At 37.8% G+C, this 19,623-nt stretch overlaps 1 protein-coding gene across 2 annotated transcripts in view; it reads right to left on the bottom strand.

Annotated features, from left to right (window-relative positions):
- Positions 1 to 1,973, bottom strand: part of Dhx40 (DEAH-box helicase 40) — a 42,935-nt gene extending 40,962 nt beyond the window's left edge. For both annotated transcript variants that reach the window (XM_020161829.2, XM_074046217.1), the window contains exons 1-2: positions 1,787 to 1,973; positions 799 to 966 (exon numbers count right to left, since the gene is read on the bottom strand). In XM_020161829.2, coding sequence (XP_020017418.2) covers positions 799 to 966; positions 1,787 to 1,898 — 280 coding nt within the window. In that variant the 5' untranslated portion in view covers positions 1,899 to 1,973. The remainder of the gene's footprint in view (positions 1 to 798; positions 967 to 1,786) is intronic.
- Between the last annotated feature and the right edge of the window lie 17,650 nt (positions 1,974 to 19,623).

Genomic DNA, 19,623 nt, shown 5'->3' with positions numbered 1-19,623 from the left:
CCTTTAGGATTGTTTGTTAGTTGGTTTGGGATTAGCAGAATCAGAGAATAAATATTTACCTGATAATGCTCTGGAGAAGGAACCAAAAAAATATGAATGTCAGCAACAGATAAACTTATACCTTCCCCATCAATATTATTTCAATCCCTAGTGGTTAACAGCCTACTGCAAGACAACCTCACTCTACAAAAAAAAATTAACCTCTATCTGTCATTCTCCTACTATGATTATTATGGTAATTGAAATAGAAAAAAAAGCTATACTAATTCCTAAATTAAAATAAGACCATAGAGAAACAAAGGACAGCCAGGCATAGGGGCTCACACCTAGAATCCCAGCTACTCCAAAGGCAGAGATCAAGGTTCAAAGCCAGCGCAGGAAAGAAAGTTAGCAAGACTCCATCTCAGTCAATAAGTTGGGCATAGTGGAATAGGCTTGACATCCCATCTACATAGGAGGCTGTATGTGGGGAGGCCAGCTGTAGATGGAACAGAAGGCTGTAGGTGGATGGTAGTCTGAGACCAGCTTGGGGCAAAAATTTGAGACCCTACCTGAAGCAAAAAAAAAAAAAAAGGTTGAGGGCATGGCTCAAGTGGTAAGAGTGCCTACCTAGCACTCTTACCCAGTATCGCCATTTAAAAAAACAAAAAACAAAAAAAAGCAGCAGCAAAGGAGACATAGGAAGGGTGCATAGTGGGAAAGTAACAACAATAGATCTCTACACAGTACAGAAGTCTTATTAGCCTTAAAGAGGATATTTTTTCAAGTATTTCTAGTATTTTCCTAGAATGAAATTACCTGCTTCATATAAATATTTTGGAAGTTGAGTTGTTTTACCACTTCCTGTATTTCCAGTAACAATAAGAAATGAATTGTCCCTCACAGCTTGAATAAGCTTTTTTCTTTGTTTCTGAATAGGAAAAGTTGGAGTAGTTCCTCCCTCTTGCGATGTGCATCCTTTCTCCTCTGTAATAACAGAAAAACTGTGCAATTAAAAGACCTATAAAGATACATCTAACAATGTCTCAGAACCAAAAAGAGAAAGGCAATAGAATGCTAGGATGAGAATGGATCAATGCATGACTTTTCAGTTATATCACCTTTATACAATTCATAAGTGAAGGTTTATAGGCCTGGAATAACTTTTTATTGAAAGCAAACAACTTCAGCATTTGTTAACGCCTAACTCAAATAATTTGACAAAGCAGGTCTAGCAGAAGGCAACGTATGTGCATGCATACTACACAGAAGCACAAAAACCAATTTTATTAAATAGACCAAAACCTGGAGCATAGCAGAAAACTCTCAGCTGAATTAGAAGCCACCTGTGTTTGCTTCTGATTCATGGTTCAACTTAGGTCCCTGTTCAGAGTGACTGATATCCCAGAAGGCCAAGTGGTGGGTAACCATGGAAACTGGCTCCTGGAAACTGGCTCCCTTCATACCGTACCCAAAGGCAGGCTGGCGGCCCCAGGAAGGGGGGGCGAGGATGAATGGGTAGAGAACAAAGGCTTTATGAGCCTGTTTAATAGCAGAACGCATTTCTGCTTTAGGGTTCACTTTTTTTGCCCGTAGCAAGGATTTCACCCAACTTGGGTTGGGGACCGCCCCCCTCTAAGCCAAAGTGCTCACTGGACGCAAAGTTTGCCTCAGGCTTGGAGAATCAGGAGGACGCCTCAGCTCCCCTCCCCACTCTTCTCTGCCTGTCAACGGCGTACTTTTACCCCACCCCCCAAGTCCCCTTTTCCAACTCCCGCTGGCTGCCCCAGCGTCCCGCGGACCGCACCTCTATCAACGATGGAAACAGCCGCCGGCCGCTCTTCCTGGAGCTCTCTTGACCGCTCGCCCTCCTCCTGCCGCCTTGGCGCCCGGCCCGCGACAGCAGGAAACCGGGACATAGACCTGGTCACGAGCGAAGGTGAGCACGTCCAGCGATCTGAGGAGATGGGAGGGGAAAGGCGAAGACGCGCCCTGATGACGTAGGGCTGTTTACTTCCGCGCGTGCGACTCGCAGAGAGGGGCGGGGCGGCTCGATGAAGTGGCGCGCGGCTGCCGGGGTTCTCAGACGCCAAGGCTCCACCCCCAGGATTTTCCCGCCAGAAGCCACGTGCGTTCTGCCCCATGCCGGTGAAGCTACAAAGGAAGGCTTTGAAGTCCTCCTCTTGTTTCTCCTCTTTTGAGCCAAAGGGCACAGCGATATCCCTTCGCTGCTCCTCGGTGTCATTGCAGCCGATACTAAGTGCTTCACACACTTGACTTTATATGTCCCTTTGCCAAGACCTGGCACCATCTTACAGGGTGGCCTTCCACAGCTTATTCTTATATTTTCCTATCTGAAATGAACTGTTCAAGACACACAGTTACTGAGTTTCCAGCCAAACTTCTAGTTCTGTAGTTTCCAAAACTTAACGTCCCCCATGCTGTTTCATTCCTTTCATAGAACCATGCATTTTAACTTATTTACATAGTTTCCCCTCCCTCTAACTAGACAGTAAAGCCGCTCAAGAGCCAGAACTTTAGAATATCATTGTACACCCAGCAAACAGCAGTGATTAAAGGTGAGATGTCAGTATTTGTTGAATTTGATGGATAGAAGAATGAATAATTTATCTCCCTAAGAATGAAATTCACTTTTAATAGATACATCTATCTTCCTTGGAAACTAAGATAGCTAAAAAGTTCCTCATATATACAACAGCTGAGGTGGAGTGACTTGTTAAGGTACTTTAAAGGCAGAACTTTCTGCTATAGAAGCTACCAATGTAAATAGTGTCAATTGTAAAAAAAAAAAATGTGAAGAAGATTGTATCTTAGACTTTTTTTTTTCTTTTTGAGACAGAGCCTTATTAAGAAGCCCATGCCAGCCTAGAATTCGTGATTCTCATGCCTCCTCCTCCTGAATGCTTGGATCACAGGCCTATCTAGTGCTGCTTCTTGGGCTTTTCAGTAGTTCCTGCTTACTACCAAAGAAGGCAACTCAAATATATCACTTAATCATCAATTCAAGGTCCCTGCCCTGACCAGATTTCAAAGATGTACTATAAAGTTATTGGAATCCAAGACTGTGATTTAAAGCTTACTTATACCAACTCCTTTTAAATGGAACTAATCAACAACTCCTAAAATTCAAGTTTACCAGATTTTGGATGATACCAAGTCAGGTGCCGCTTTTTAACAGCCTTGTACTGCATGAATACATCTGGTAATAGGAGAAAAATCTTAGGTTTCTCTCATGCACTAAGGCCATCTTCCAACCTGCTGGATTCTGTTAGGAATTCAAAATATTACAAATCAGAAAACACATTTTTAAAAAGCAAATATATGCTTATAGTACAGGCAAGGAAGGTATTGGTGACCTCAGTATTTCAATACAGGGTCAGCTACATCCATGACATAATAAAGTCACCCTTTAAGAAAATGAGCAGAATCCTTTCAGACCAATGGCAGCTATCACTTACTAAGCAATTAGTTACTACTTAAACATTTAAAATAAATTATTTCCTTTATTCCTTCAAAAGCTTAGAGAGGCAAGTTATTGTTATCTCTAGTTTTCACATGTGAGAAAAAAAGTCTCAGAAACTTGCCTATGGTGACAAAGAGCCAAGAGGATCAGGAATCAGTCACACTAATAGCCACTATACTTTTATTTTTGGAAATGAAATTATCCAGGTCTTCTAACTGATAATGTATTTTTTTCCAATGTTTGTAACTCTTACAGAACTGACTCCATGTTTTTTATTTCATGTTGCCTAATGAGACCATCCAGAACAAAATCTACAAGCCAATGATGAAGGAAAATAAAAGCAAAAACCTCAAATGGTACTTACCATTGTTCTTTTTTTTTTTTTTTTTTGCAACCAAGGTCATTTAAAATGTGTTACCATTAATAACCATGTGCTTGGGGCTATTTCAAATTAAAAGATTAACAATTATTTCCTGCCCAGTGAGTTTACAAATTTAGGGGCAAAGAAGATACAAATACAGAGTAAAAATAGAAAATACAAGGGTTGAAGTTGGGAAAAAAGATCTGTGTCCTCAACATTGAATCAATGTCATGTTATCTTTGGATCACAAGAAAAATCTAAAAGAAGTGACATTTCATGAAGCATGCGGAATATGAATTGTGCCCTGCTGCTATTGCTTCAGGAGCAGTCTTTAACATGTTCTTGATCCAAGCAACCTGTGTCTTCCAAAAGTGACAGAAAGAAGCCTCAATATTAAAGATTTATAAAAATTAAATGATTAAATCATCAGCAGGAAAGTATGGGATCACTTTTGTGATGGTTAATAAGTAATATGTAGAGCAGAAAAGAAAACTATCAAGCATATTATTAACACAACAGCAACCAGAAAGTTAAAAATACTAGACAAATGATGATATGTAGAAACCTAATTAAAGAACTAAATTGTTGCTAAACAGATTTAAGTAAGCAATGGTATCAAAGCACATTGATTTTTTAAATTCATTAATTTGACCAAACAAAAACAGTTTGGGCAAAATAAAGAGAAGCAGACAAGAAGCCAGATTGTAAGTGAAGAAAAGAGAATTAGAGAGCAAACTGAAGTGTGCTTAATGCATTTGAAGATGTCTAGTTAAAATCAATGAAGATAATTGAAAGGGAAAGAAAAGAATATCTGGGAAGAGATTCACCAATACAGTGTATATGTGGTGATTAAGAAAAAACTTGGTAATTGGAAAACATCATTCTGAGTGAGGTTAGCCTGGCCCAAAAGACTAAAAATTGTATGTTCTCCCTCATATGCGGACATTAGATCAAGGGCAAACACAACAAGGGGATTGAACTTTGATCACAAGATAAAAGTGAGTGCACACATGGGAGATATGAGGATAGGTAAGACACCTAAAAAATTAGCTAGCATTTGTTGTCCTCAATGTAGAGAAACTAAAGCAGATACCTTAAAAGCAACTGAGGCCAATAGGAGAAGGGGACCAGGAACTAGAGAAAAGTTAGATCAAAAAGAATTAACCTAGAAGGTAACACACATGCACAGGAAATTAATGTGAGTCAACTCCCTGTATAGCTATCCTTATCTCAACTAGCAAAAACCCTTCTTCCTTCCTATTATTGCTTATACTCTCTCTTCAACAAAATTAGAGATAAGGGCAAAATAGTTTCTTCCAGGTATTGAGGGGGTGGGGGGGAGAGGGAGGGAGTGGGGGCAGGGGGGAGAAATGACCCAAGCATTGTATGCACATATGAATAATAAAAAAATAAAAATTAAAAAAAAGAAAAAACTTAGTCAATGAAATTATTGGGATTCAGTTAAAATATGCATTTAGGAGAACTGAAACATAGGTATTGATGAAGAAGTAAGTTCACATTTTGAGAAAGGATGCAGCATTAAAGAAGAAAGAATAAACTTTTAGCCAAGCTTAGTATTACAAATTTTCATTTGAAGCACATTTGTATCCTGAAATAAGAACCTTAGTCTCTGTGTTTCCTTCCCCCTTTTCTATCTTACTAGTAAAACAAGGACCTTTCTTCCTCCCCAACCCTCACCAAGCAGAAACAAAGATTCAAGTACACCACTGACCAATGGACCAAATTAAAGCCTCCTGTGTATGCTCAAAGTAGTAGGTTTTTTCTTCTCTGATGGATAGAGCTGTGTCTTGGATAAGGCAGAGAGAGGGGAGGATGTAATGAGAAAGGAAAAATTGACAGGATAAAGAGCCCTCAAAGTAAAAAAGAGAAAAAGGAATTTTTGTTAGAAAGTTCTAATGAAAGGGAAACAAGAAAATGAGCCATCATCAAGTGAAGACCTCCTCCCCCTTTAAAAATAAATCAAAACCAGGCCAGGTACAGTGGCTCACCTTTATAAGACCAGCTATTGGTAAATGGATGGAATTGGAGAACATCATTCTGAGTGAGGTTAGCCTGGCTCAAAAGACCAAAAATCGTATGTTCTCCCTCATATGTGGACATTAGATCAAGGGCAAACACAACAAGTGGATTGGACTATGAACACATGATAAAAGCGAGAGCACACAAGGGAGGGGTGAGGATAGGTAAGACACCTAAAAAACTAGCTAGCATTTGTTGCCCTTAACGCAGAGAAACTAAAGCAGATACCTTAAAGCAACTGAGGCCAATAGGAAAAGGGGACCAGGAACTAGAGAAAAGGTTAGATCAAAAAGAATTAACCTAGAAGGTAACACACACTCACAGGAAATCAATGTGAGTCAATGCCCTGTATAGCTATCCTTATCTCAACCAGCAAAACCCCTTGTTCCTTCCTATTATTGCTTATACTCTCTCTACAACAAAATTAGAGATAAGGGCAAAATAGTTTCTGCTGGGTATTGGGGGGGGAGCGGGAGGGGGTGGAGTGGGTGGTAAGGGAGGGGGTGGGGGCAGGGGGGAGAAATGAACCAAGCCTTGTATGCACATATGAATAATAAAAGAAAAATCAAAAAAAAAAAAATAAGACCAGCTATTTAGGATTCAGAGATTGGGAAGATTAAGGTTCAAAGCCTGCCCCATCTCAACCAATAAAAGCCAAGCATGATGGTGGTGCACACCTATCACTTCAATTACTTGAGAGATGCAGAAAAGAGGATCATTGCTCATATTGTCCTGGGCAAAAGAACATGAGACCTTATTCAAAAAATAACTGAAGCAAAAAGGGCTGGAGGTGTGGCTCAAGTAGTAGAGCACTTGCCTGACATGAAGCCCTGTGTTCAAACCCCAGTACTATCCTGAAAAAAAAAATCAAAACTAAGGAGATAGCAGAGTGGTTCAAGTGATAGAGCACCTTCCTAGCAAGCATGAGTCCCTGAGTTCAAACCCCAGTATCACTAAAAGAAAAAATAAGTGAGGAAAAAATCAAAACCAAAAAACTTTGACCAGTTTATCATGTAGATAAGGCATATAGGCATCAAGGCATATAGGCCTTGAGAGAGAGGAAGATGGAATGTAAGCATAAAGAACTTCACTCTAAAACAGATAGAACTAGACAGAAAAAAAAAGAATTTTTTCATGAGTCTGGTAATAGTGGATTGCATGCTACTGTTACATATTGTATTAACTTGCCCATAGGATATTAGCAATTTAGAGATTTGGAGGAAACTAATTAGATGGCCATGTCATAGAACTTAAAGATGTTTTCCATCTCCCTGTCCAAAAATAAAAGACATCATCATCAATCACACTTTCTTTTCTTTCTTTTATATTTTATGTTTCAAGTGTCCAGATATGGATGTGAGGTCGATCTGGCTGCATCATCTGTCACCCATTGATCTTCAGGGTTGATTCAGCTGATCTGGCTGGCTAAGCAGGTATCCCCTTCCTTCCTCACCACTCCAGGTGTGTCCCTCCCAAAACTGTGTACTCCTGGAAGAGGATAACCGTTCCTGATAGAGGGAGGAGACCGTTCTTTGGTCAAGGGTATAGGAGTAGCTGTGCTCCCTTGCTAAAGCCTCTGAACAAGCTCTCAAGTGCCCAGATATTAAGATTTGAATAAGTATCACAGGTTCAGTCACCAAGCAGACATTAAATCACTCATCAATGTTATTATTTGATTGATAGGTTAATATAAATTGATAAACTTCTAATCATTACCAATGAAAATTGACAGTATTCTTGTATGCTTTTAATCTTGAATAAATGTGTAGAATTCTCATTAATCGACTGGCAAAATTAAGCCTCTTCTAAATGAAAGCACCAGGCTTACTCTAGCTACCTATTCATTCACTCATTTATTCAGCAAATATTAAAATGTGCAACTATTTGTTTTGGGATTTGAGGGCAGTATGGCAGTCCTAGGATTTGAACTAGGAACCCATCTTGCAAAGTAGGTGTTCTACCACTTGAGATATGCCCCCTGTCAAAATATGCAACTATTATATGCATATTAAAATTAGCCATACTGAGGCAAAAAAATATGTGTAAGCTATAGATGGTTATTAACCTCAACGAGATTACATGTATCAAGGAGATAAAAATATTTTGAAGGAGAAAACTAGCTAGATCAAGGAAGGCTTCTCATAAAGAATGGCATTAGAATTGAGCTTTTGAAAGTTAGGAAGATTCCAGTACATGCTAGGGAAAGATTCTAGACATAGAAAATTGCACAAAGACACTAATAGAATGATCAAGATATTATTAATTATGGATTATCAAGAAAGATAAAAAATTAATATTCAATCTGTAGTTAGAGTCTCTGTAAATCTTTTAGTTGCCTGAAGGTGGCAAGCTGGGTTTATTTGAGAAACTTCAGCATCAACATTATTTGAAAGAAAAATGAAACAGTATACTTTCTCTGGAAAAAAAAACAACTTTCATTGACATTTAGCTCACACAATCGAAAAGTGAAAAAGTACTCATTTACGTATTATTCATATTTAGTATTATCTTAAAGGACATAGCTTTTGTATTACAACTGCTTTTCATTTTAATATTTTAATTTTTATTGTAAATATTGATTTCTCTGTTCTGATTCAATTTTTTCATAGGAGAAAAATGGAGTTTGTACTTCTAAGTATTACTATTAGAATCTGTGATGAGCAACCTGGATGTGGTGGTACACGTCTGTAATCCCAGCACTAGGGAGGCTGAGGGAGGAGAATTGTGAATTCAAGAACTAACATGTACTACATAGCAAAACCTTGTCTCAAGACATCAAAAAAAAAAAAGAGTATATGATAAGCATTGTGAAATATCTCTTAAGGAGTAGTCAGGTTAATTTGGGAGGGGCATAATTTCAAAATGGTATCATTTTAATACATGGCTTTATGAATTTTAACAAGTGTATATGGTTGCATAACCACCATCATGATTAAGATATAAAACTCTTTCAATACTCTACAAATTACATGTGCCCCCTCTTATTTTCAAACTATTCCTTTACTTCAAGGCCCTGACATTGACTTGCTTTTTGCCTCTATAGTTTGCCTCTCCAAAATGTCCTATGAATGGAATCATATACAAAAGAGTGTGGACTCCTTTGTGGAATGACATTTTTCACTCGACTCTGAGATTCATCTATGTTGTAGTGTGTATCAATAGTTTAATCTTTTTTATTGAATAATATTCTATTGCGTAGATGTTCCACAATGTATTTATCAATTCATTACTTAAGAGACATTTGTGTTGTTACCAGTTTTTGGTGATTATACATAAAGTCACTATAAAAATTCATACAGAGTTTTCTGAGGAGACCATAAATTTTCATTTCTCTTGGATAAATACTTCAGACTAGAATTAGTGGGCCAAATGCTAAGTGAGTATAAGACACTGCCAAAATGTTTTTCCAAAGTGGCTAGACCTTTTTGCGTTTCTACTAGCCACATGGGAAATTTTCAATTGCTCTGCACCCTTGCTAGGGCTTGGAATTGTCCATTTATTTGTTTGTGTTAGTCATTCTCATAAGTGATGGTGGTATCCATTACAGTTTCAGTTTGCATATCCCTATGACTATGATAGTAGATATCTTTTATGCATTTATTTGCAGTCTATATATCTTCTTGGTAAAGTGTCTGTTCAAATATTTTACCTACTTGTATGTGTGTAGGAAGGGTTGCTCATTCCTATTGTTGAGTTTTGAGAGTCTCTTATGCATCCTGGAAACAAGTCCTATATCAGACACGTGCTTTGAAAATATTTGACCTAATGTGTGTCTAGACCTAGTTTGTGTCTGGCTAGGTCTGTCTTTTGGTTTTCTTGATGTTAAACTTTTTTTTTTTGATTGATTGTGCTTTTAGTGTAGTATCTTAGAAATTGTTCCTAAGGGAGAAGCAAAATGTGTTTGTATATATGCATGTGAAAAATGAGTAATTCTATACATATATAGTCATTATAAAAGCACTGTCTTTTAACAATCTAATTAAAATGTCCAAAAGCAACTAAAAGAATATTTTTTATGAGTCATTTCTTTTTCTTTTTTAAAAGAAGACCGAAACAAAGCTGGTGTAGTATTGACATTCAGGTAGTTTAAATGGATTGTCCCACATGGAATAGGAAATATTAACTGTCTTTGAAGGGTTTTTTTTAAGAACTTATTTTTCTGATCCAGATATGAAGCCACACAACTATAAGCAACTTATCTTTGACAAAGGAGCTAAAAATATACGATGGAGAAATAGCAGCCTCTTCAACAAAAACTGCTGGGAAAACTGGTTAGCAGTCTGCAAAAAACTGAAACTAGATCCATGTATATCACCCTATACCAAGATTAACTCAAAATGGATCAAGGATCTTAATATCAGACCACAAACTCTAAAGTTGATACAAGAAAGAGTAGGAAATACTCTGGAGTTAGTAGGTATAGGTAAGAACTTTCTCAATGAAACCCCAGCAGCACAGCAACTAAGAGATAGCATAGATAAATGGGACCTCATAAAACTAAAAAGCTTCTGTTCATCAAAAGAAATGGTCTCTAAACTGAAGAGAACACCCACAGAGTGGGAGAAAATATTTGCCAACTATACATCAGACAAAGGACTGATAACCAGAATATACAGGGAACTTAAAAAACTAAATTCTCCCAAAACTAATGAACCAATAAAGAAATGGGCACGTGAGCTAAACAGAACTTTCTCAAAAAAAGAAATTCAAATGGCCAGAAAACACATGAAAAAATGCTCACCATCTCTAGCAATAAAGGAAATGCAAATTAAAACCACACTAAGATTCCACCTCACCCCTGTTAGAATAGCCATCATCAGCAACACCACCAACAACAGGTGTTGGCGAGGATGCAGGGAAAAAGGAACCCTCTTACACTGTTGGTGGGAATGTAGACTAGTACAACCACTCTGGAAAAAAATTTGGAGGCTACTTAAAAAGCTGGACATTGATCTACCATTTGATCCAGCAATACCACTCTTGGGGATATACCCAAAAGACTGTTACTCCAGAGGCACCTGCACATCCATGTTTATTGCGGCACTATTCACAATAGCCAAGTTATGGAAACAGCCAAGATGCCCCAGCACTGACGAATGGATTAAGAAAATGTGGTATCTATACACAATGGAATTTTATGCAGCCATGAAGAAGAACGAAATGTTATCATTCGCTGGTAAATGGATGGAATTGGAGAACATCATTCTGAGTGAGGTTAGCCTGGCTCAAAAAACCAAAAATCGTATGTTCTCCCTCATATGCGGACATTAGATCAAGGGCAAACACAACAAGGGGATTGGACTTTGAGCACATGATAAAAGCGAGAGCACACAAGGGAGGGGTGAGGATAGGTAAGACACCTAAAAAACTAGCTAGCATTTGTTGCCCTTAATGCAGAGAAACTAAAGCAGATACCTTAAAGCAACTGAGGCCAATAGGAAAAGGGGAACAGGTACTAGAGAAAAGGTTAGATCAAAAAGAATTAACCTAGAAGGTAACACACACGCACAGGAAATCAATGTGAGTCAATGCCCTGAATAGCTATCCTTATCTCAACCAGCAAAACCCCTTGTTCCTTCCTATTATTGCTTATACTCTCTCTACAACAAAATTAGAAATAAGGGCAAAATAGTTTCTGCTGGGTATTGAGGTGGGGGGAGAGGGGGGTGGAGTGGGTGGTAAGGGAGGGGGTGGGGGCAGGGGGGAGAAATGAACCAAGCCTTGTATGCACATATGAATAATAAAAGAAAAATGAAAAAAAAAAGTAAACAGAAAATACAGTAGAATGACAGGCATCAACACATTGTTAAAGGACAATAACCACAAAGTCTGTTCTCAAACTATCACTCAAGCGTAAGCAAAATCAAGATGTTTTCAGATAAATACTAAAACAGCTTATAGAAACAAGTCATAGCTTAAGAAAATACTCAGATATGCAGTTTAGGATGAGGGAAATTGAGCCTAGGAAAGAGAATTGGTTATGAGTACAGTGAACAGAAAAGTTGGAAAAAATACTGCTAAGTATTCATTAATTTTGACTACTACAAGGCAATAATGATAAGTATTTCTAACTTGAGAGAGTTTCAAAGTGAAAAATTAAATGGCAGTAATGACATGAAAAATAGGAGGGGCCATGCTTCTGAGATTACATATTGCTCAGAAGAAGCTGAGAGGATCTTACACCCAGCTGAGTGGGCATGTTACAAATGGACAGTAAACACTGAATGAATGAAAAAGAGATACTGTTTCAGGCAACAAAATAAACCTGATAACCATAAACTTCCCACAGGGGAGAAAGCATCCCAGGAAAGATAAAACAAACTTAAAAATAATTTAAAGCTTATGTTAATTACAATTAGGAAAAGATATATTTCAAAATTGTGTAAGCCTGTAAGAAAAAAAGCAATCCTTGCTTATCATAAGGCTTTATGTAATAAACCTGAAACCCTACTTTACTAGAAAAACTCCTTTTTACTCCCATAATAAATAACAGTTGATATTTTAAGCATAACTTCCAAGCCAGTAGAGGAGGGGAATAAATCAATAACTTAGTAGATAGCAAAAAATATAAAAAGGAAGTAAAGGAAAACCATGGTAAATAGAAAACATGAAATAAAATAACAAACTCTATTATACCAACAAAGTTAAAAATTATACTTACAGTATAGTGCTATTTAAATAAATACTTAAACACAAAAGCATTGTTTATAGTCAGAAGCAGTATAATTACAAAAAGGTGGAATATACACTAACTTCTGGATGACGGCAATCGGTTGTGAGTGGGGAGGAAAATGAGATGGGAACGTTATTTCAACTATATCTAAAATAAATAGGACAACATGTTAAGACCTGCTATTGGCTAGCTGGGCCCACTGTGTGCATCTGTCATCCCAAACTACACAGAATGCTGAGATTGGTAGGATCACGGTTCCAAGCCTGTCTGGGCAAAAAAAAGTTTGCAAGACCCCATCTCAAGGGAGTGTACGGAGACGTTGGGTGTGGTGATGCGCACCTGTTAGCAAATGTGGGAACCCTAAAACAGAAGGACTCAGTGCAGAGTGGCCTGGGAAAAATGTAAAACTCTATCTCCAAATTAACCAGAGAACAAAGGGCTAGAGGCATAGCTCAAGCAGTAGAGCACCTACCTAGCAAGTGCAAAACCCTGAGTTCAAACCCCAGTACCACCAAAACGAAGTTGCTTTTGGCCACATAGATGTTTGTAATGTCATTTTCTAAACATCTGAAATATTGACTGTATTTTAAAAGCTTCCAGAACATTATCTAAATCTCAACAAATAAACCTACTTATACAAATAAGTAATTAGGTATTTATAAACACCTCACTGACTATGAAAATATTAGAGCCTGCAAAATTATCTTTCCCACATTATTTGTAAGCTCATGTCTTCTTGGATAACTCTATGACCCTGTAGCTACTACAGAGAAGTGTCTTGCTGTACAGATTATCATGCATCCAAAATACTCCCTTCACTGATGTTCAATATACATATATTTAAAGAAACAGAAGTATATAAAAGTTACATGCTTCCTGCAGGAGTCTTGTGGTTCCATGTCACTGTTGTCATTTTTTTTTCTTTGTCAGTACTAGGTTTTAACTCAGGGGCTCATGCTTGCTAGGCAAGTGCACTACCACTTGAGCCATACACACCCATGTGATTGTTGATTGTTTTTCCAGCTACCCATAGGTTCAACGTAATGTGAATCTTTTGTCAATGAGACAATTAAATGAATCCTTTTTCCTGAAATTGAGAAGATAGAGAAGAAAGAAAAGAAAATGGGTAGCCAAGCACAAACATGCCTGTAATCCCAGCACCCAGGAGGCAGAGGTTGGAGGAGACTGTGAGTCTGAGATAGTCTTGGCCTATATGGTTTTGAGATAAGTCTCAAAACAAAAACAAAAACAAAAGGTGGGGGAAGGTGGCATTAAAGTCCCTCAAATAAGAATTGGAATACATTCTTCTTTACTGTAACACTTCTTGAGCATCAAAGAGTCTTTTTTTGAAAGTCATCTTGAAATTCAACTTCTTAAAATGAAAAGATGGCCTAGAGGACGAGTAGCCTAAAAAACCAAAGTTACACATTTCATTTTTCTCTCCTTGATGGCCATAATGTTTCAACACCATGGCATGTATAATTAGAGTTTTATTGTGCTCCCCCTAAAAGAAATTGGAATAATATTTATGGAGAATAAACAAATATTTTATAAACTGAGTTCCCAGATGTCTTGCACCTACCCTATCAGGAACAACTCCTCATTGATTCTTTCACAATGCAGAAGATTCCCTGTTTACTTAAAAACTCATATAATTTCTTTGTATATTAGGATTATAATGTAGGTAAAATTTTGACCCTGCTGTGCACATTTTATAGGATACTTTTTTCAGGTTCTGATTTTTCTCCTGATGTTAATACCTTTCCTTAATTTGAATGGATTTACCCCCTTTTGAAATTAACTATAGTTCCCATTATATTGGCTATGGAGTTTCCAAAAACAATACCAGCTTTGACTGTTCTGCAAATGGCAGGTATAAAGCATGAAACTCAAAATAGTAAAATTAAGAAAAGATTCAGTTCTTTGCAATCACAAGAAAGTGGCCACCCTGCCATTCTGCCTTTCCTTTTTATTTGTTCCTTCCCTCTAGTTTAAATGCACTCATTATTAGAATCATACAATGCCATGTGCAGCATGAGCACCCTCACTCACCACTGTGACCATTCCCCCAACAACACAGATCATTTAATAAGCCTATCCAAGCAGATAATAACAAAGGAAAAACACATGGCAGATCATGATAATGATTCTGTGTCTTTCTGTAATGATGAAAGAAAAAACCTGATCTTGCATAATAATCGCTTTGTTATTCATGGATTTTACTCATGAATTTTAATGTACCATCCATTTTCTCACTACTTAGCCCCACAATTCTTTGTGAGCTTTTACAGAGCATTATTCTCTTATCTCTTACTTTCTTTCGAGTATGTAATTATTCTATCTAAACCAAAAGACTTTAGGAAGATGCCTTTTTATTGCATTGGTCATAGAACTGGTCTAGGTTGATCAAGTTGTGCACTTAGGATTTATGCCCTTCTTTTCCCCATATGCATATGTTACTTAATTTTTAAAAGAATTTTAAAAAATTTGTTAGGAACATTCTGTGATCATAACTTTGTGCCTTTTTAAAGAAAGCATACTAGTGGCATTCATGAAGGTACATGATTTTGTTCAGTGGTCTCAAGGTTCAGGAAGAATTTGCCACATTTTCCCTTCCTTATTCTTCTTTAGTGGGCATAATTCATATTGAAGTTCAGTTCTGAATTATGTGGAGACAGGGTAATCTCAAAATTACAAGACTAGATTTTTAGCTATTTAAGGACACAAGCTGAGTCTTGCTTCTCTTTCTTTGCTGCCAAGTATTTAGCTTAAGGACTTCCAAACACAAAGTCCTCATTAAAAATTGCTAAATAAAAAGTATCTTTCTTAGGCTCATACCTGTAAACCTAGCTACTCAGGGGGCAGAGATCAGGAGGATCATGGTTCAAAGCCAGCCCAGGCAAATAGTTTGTAAGACCCTGTCTCAAAAACACCCTATCACAAAAAATTGGGCTGGCGGAGTGGCGCCAAGTGAAGGCCCTGAGTCCAAGCTCCAGTATTACAAAAAAAAAGTATCTTTCTTCACTGGATTTTTATTTGATGCTTTCTAAGTTCTGTGAATTAAGTAAAGTAAAATAATAACTACCAAAAATAATATCTTTTGCAGAACATAAATCATTGATTGTTAGGGCCTAAGGGAGGAAGGAGGGAATTGAGTTTGAAAAGGAAGAAGGAAAATTTTATAGTGTTGAAAATACTCTACATATTGATTGTGGTGGTGGATACTGTATGCATTTGTCAAAAACTATACACTAAAAACTGGTGAATTTTATTACATATAAATTATGCCTCAATAAATTCCATTGAAGAAAGTATCTTATAATGATATCAGGGTTCCCGTATAGGAAATAACTGACAAAACAATTGCTGTTAACAAATAACTAGTATTTTTTTTTTTTTTTTGCAGGTAATAGGGCTCTAACTCAGAGTAGTGCACTTGCGAGGCAGATGTTCTACCATTTGAGTCATGCCCCCAGCCCTGCTAGCACATCTTTTTTGATTTTTGGTGGTGGTGGTACTAGGGTTTTGAACTCAGGGCTTCATAATTGCTAGGCAGGCACTCTACCACTTGACCCACTCCACCAGCCCTTTTTTGTGTTGGATGTTTTCGAGAGAGGGTCTCGTGAACCATTTTCCTGGACTGGCTTTAAACCTTGATCCTCCTGATCTCTGCCTCCTGAGTTGCTAGGATTACAGGGTTGAGCCACTGGCACCAGCCTAGCACATTCTTTTCATGAACAACTATCTTAAAAATTCCTAATTTCTTGATTGAATGACTCATAATTAATTAAATACAATCATGTATCTGATGCTATTCTAGATGATCTATGTGCTTTGAAAAATTCTGGCACCAACAAGTGCTGTTAAATAAAAATTATTATTTCTGTTTATTACACAGTAAGGCTCTGAAAGTTTACATAAACTTGTCTGAGATCAGGTATTTTACTTTTTTAAAATCAGTACATTCACAAATATAGTTTCAAAGAGGCCAAACTAAGCAATTGTTTGTGAGCCAGAAATTTTAAGGAGTCAGATGATTTTGTCCAAAAAGTATTTATGGTAATAAAAATAAACATTTAAATTCAGCAAATAATTATTTGCTTACTATGTGACAGGAGCTGTGCTAGATATTTTAAGCAATACAATGTTGAAAATATATTGGCTTTGCTTTCAAAGCATGTCCCATATTAAGTGGATGTGAGATGCATTAATACCAGGCAAAATATAGAGCTAGAAAAAGATTAGAAATAATTTTGCATTCAATAAGAAAGTTCCACATGAATGTGAAGGCTGACTGTTTGGGGGTGGGGATCAGCAAAAGCAGGGAGAGGGGAAGGAAAGGAAAGGTGAGAAGATTGAAGTACACTTACATTTGTATATGGAGATAGCATAATGAAACCTACCAAACACTGTTTGAAAGAGGGGGTGGGAATATAATGGAGAGAATGAACTTGTTCAAAGCGTATTGTATGCATGTATGAAATTATCACAATGAAATCCTCCCTTTATTATTAATGTATGCTAATTCAAAAATTAAATTAAATTTAGAAAAATAAAAATTTTAAAATGAAATACCTTCAACTTTGGCTGTTTATTAAGTTTAGGAACATAACAAACAAGAATTTAGGAGCGGTTCAAGTCTTGATAATTTTAAGATTATAAAAAAAAAAAAAAGGCAGCCAGGTGTGGTGGTTCACACCTTTAATCCTAGATACCTGGGAAGCAGAGATCAAGATGATCAAGGTTTGAGGCCAACCCAAGCAAAACATTCATAAGACCCCCCCTCATCTCAACCAATAAAAGCTGGATGTGGTGGGTACACCACCTGTCACCCCAGCTATGTGGAAGGCATAAATAGGAGGATCGAGATCCCAGGTCGGCTGGGGCATAAAGCAAGACCCTATCTCAAAAATAACCAATGCAAAAGGGTTGGGGGAGTGGTGCAAGTAGTAGAGTACCTGCCTAGCAAGCACAAGGCCCTGAGTTTAACCCTCTTTTTCTCTCTCTATCTTTTTCCTTCCCTTACTCTATTTCTTCTCAGTTAAAAGCTAATCTACCAAACATATAAGAATGCATGGCAGGATGAATGTTATTCCTTAGACTTCTACATGGTACCCCTCTTTTTTTTTTTTTCATTTTTCTTTTATTATTCATATGTGCATACAAGGCTTGGTTCATTTCTCCCCCCTGCCCCCACCCCCTCCCTTACCACCCACTCCGCCCCCTCCCTCTCCCCCCCTCAATACCCAGCAGAAACTATTTTGCCCTTATCTCTAATTTTGTTGTAGAGAGAGTATAAGCAATAATAGGAAGGAACAAGGGGTTTTGCTGGTTGAGATAAGGATAGCTATTCAGGGCATTGACTCACATTGATTTCCTGTGCGTGGGTGTTACCTTCTAGGTTAATTCTTTTTGATCTAACCTTTTCTCTAGTTCCTGGTCCCCTTTTCCTATTGGCCTCAGTTGCTTTAAGGTATCTGCTTTAGTTTCTCTGCGTTAAGGGCAACAAATGCTAGCTAGTTTTTTAGGTGTCTTACCTATCCTCACCCCTCCCTTGTGTGCTCTCGCTTTTATCATGTGCTCATAGTCCAATCCCCTTGTTGTGTTTGCCCTTGATCTAATGTCCACATATGAGGAGAACATACGATTTTTGGTCTTTTGGGCCAGGCTAACCTCACTCAGAATGATGTTCTCCAATTCCATCCATTTACCAGCGAATGATAACATTTCGTTCTTCTTCATGGCTGCATAAAATTCCATTGTGTATAGATACCACATTTTCTTAATCCATTCGTCAGTGCTGGGGCATCTTGGCTGTTTCCATAACTTGGCTATTGTGAATAGTGCCGCAATAAACATGGGTGTGCAGGTGCCTCTGGAGTAACCTGTGTCACAGTCTTTTGGGTCTATCCCCAAGAGTGGTATTGCTGGATCAAATGGTAGATCAATGTTTAGCTTTTTAAGTAGCCTCCAAATATTTTTCCAGAGTGGTTGTACTAGTCTACATTCCCACCAACAGTGTAAGAGGGTTCCTTTTTCCCCTCATCCTCGCCAACACCTGTTGTTGGTGGTGTTGCTGATGATGGCTATTCTAACAGGGGTGAGGTGGAATCTTAGCGTGGTTTTAATTTGCATTTCCTTTATTGCTAGAGATGGTGAGCATTTTTTCATGTGTTTTCTGGCCATTTGAATTTCTTCTTTTGAGAAAGTTCTGTTTAGTTCACATATGGCTACCCCTCTTACTTCATTCTGGTCTCTGCTAGGCTTCCTTCACAAAGAGGCCTTTCCTGATCATGCTACCTGAAAGAGTATCTCACACTACCTATGCACTCATCTCTATTTTTGTTCATAACATCAATTACTACCTGGTATTATAAGGTGCTTGCATTTGTTTGTCATGTGTCTGCCCCAGTAGTATTCAGACTCCTTGGGTGGGAAGGACTGAGAGGATAGGTCAGCAGTAGAGTGCTTGCTTAACATGCCCAAGACCCTGGGTTCAGTTCCTAGCACTGTAAAAAGAAAATTAAAGAAACTCCTTGGGGAAGGGTTGTATGGCTTACTCACTATTGGATCTTGTGTCTGTCAGTGTTCCATTACTATAACAAAATCCCCCAGGTAATCAACTTATAAAAAGAAAAGTTATTTTGGTTCACTGTTTTGGAGGTTCTGGTCTATGAACTTAATATTATTAATATGACCCAGTATTTTGGGCCTGTAGTAAGGTAGCACATTATTGTATCATGAGCCAGGAAACAAAAGAGACAGTGAAGAGGTAATCAGAGTCCCAATTCCCTGCAAGGGCCATGCCTTCAATGACTTAAAGACCTCCTTCTAAGCTCCGCTCCTAAAGGTTCCACCACTTCCCAATAGCACCACCATCAGGACCAGGCTGTTATCACATGGGTTTTTAGGGACTACTCAATATCCAGACTATAGCAGGTTTCCAGTACCCCAAGTTTTGTTCTTTTTACTCTTTGTAAATGAATGAATTTTACATGGATCTTTCCAACTATAATAACTCATCCAAGCCTTTAATCTTCACTTGAAATTCTATCAACTTTTCACTTTCATGATAATTTGGCTTTT

This window comes from Castor canadensis, chromosome 11 (genome assembly GCF_047511655.1).
Source record: "Castor canadensis chromosome 11, mCasCan1.hap1v2, whole genome shotgun sequence".
Lineage (NCBI taxonomy): Eukaryota > Metazoa > Chordata > Mammalia > Rodentia > Castoridae > Castor > Castor canadensis.
This window is presented reverse-complemented; position numbering and strand designations above follow the sequence as displayed.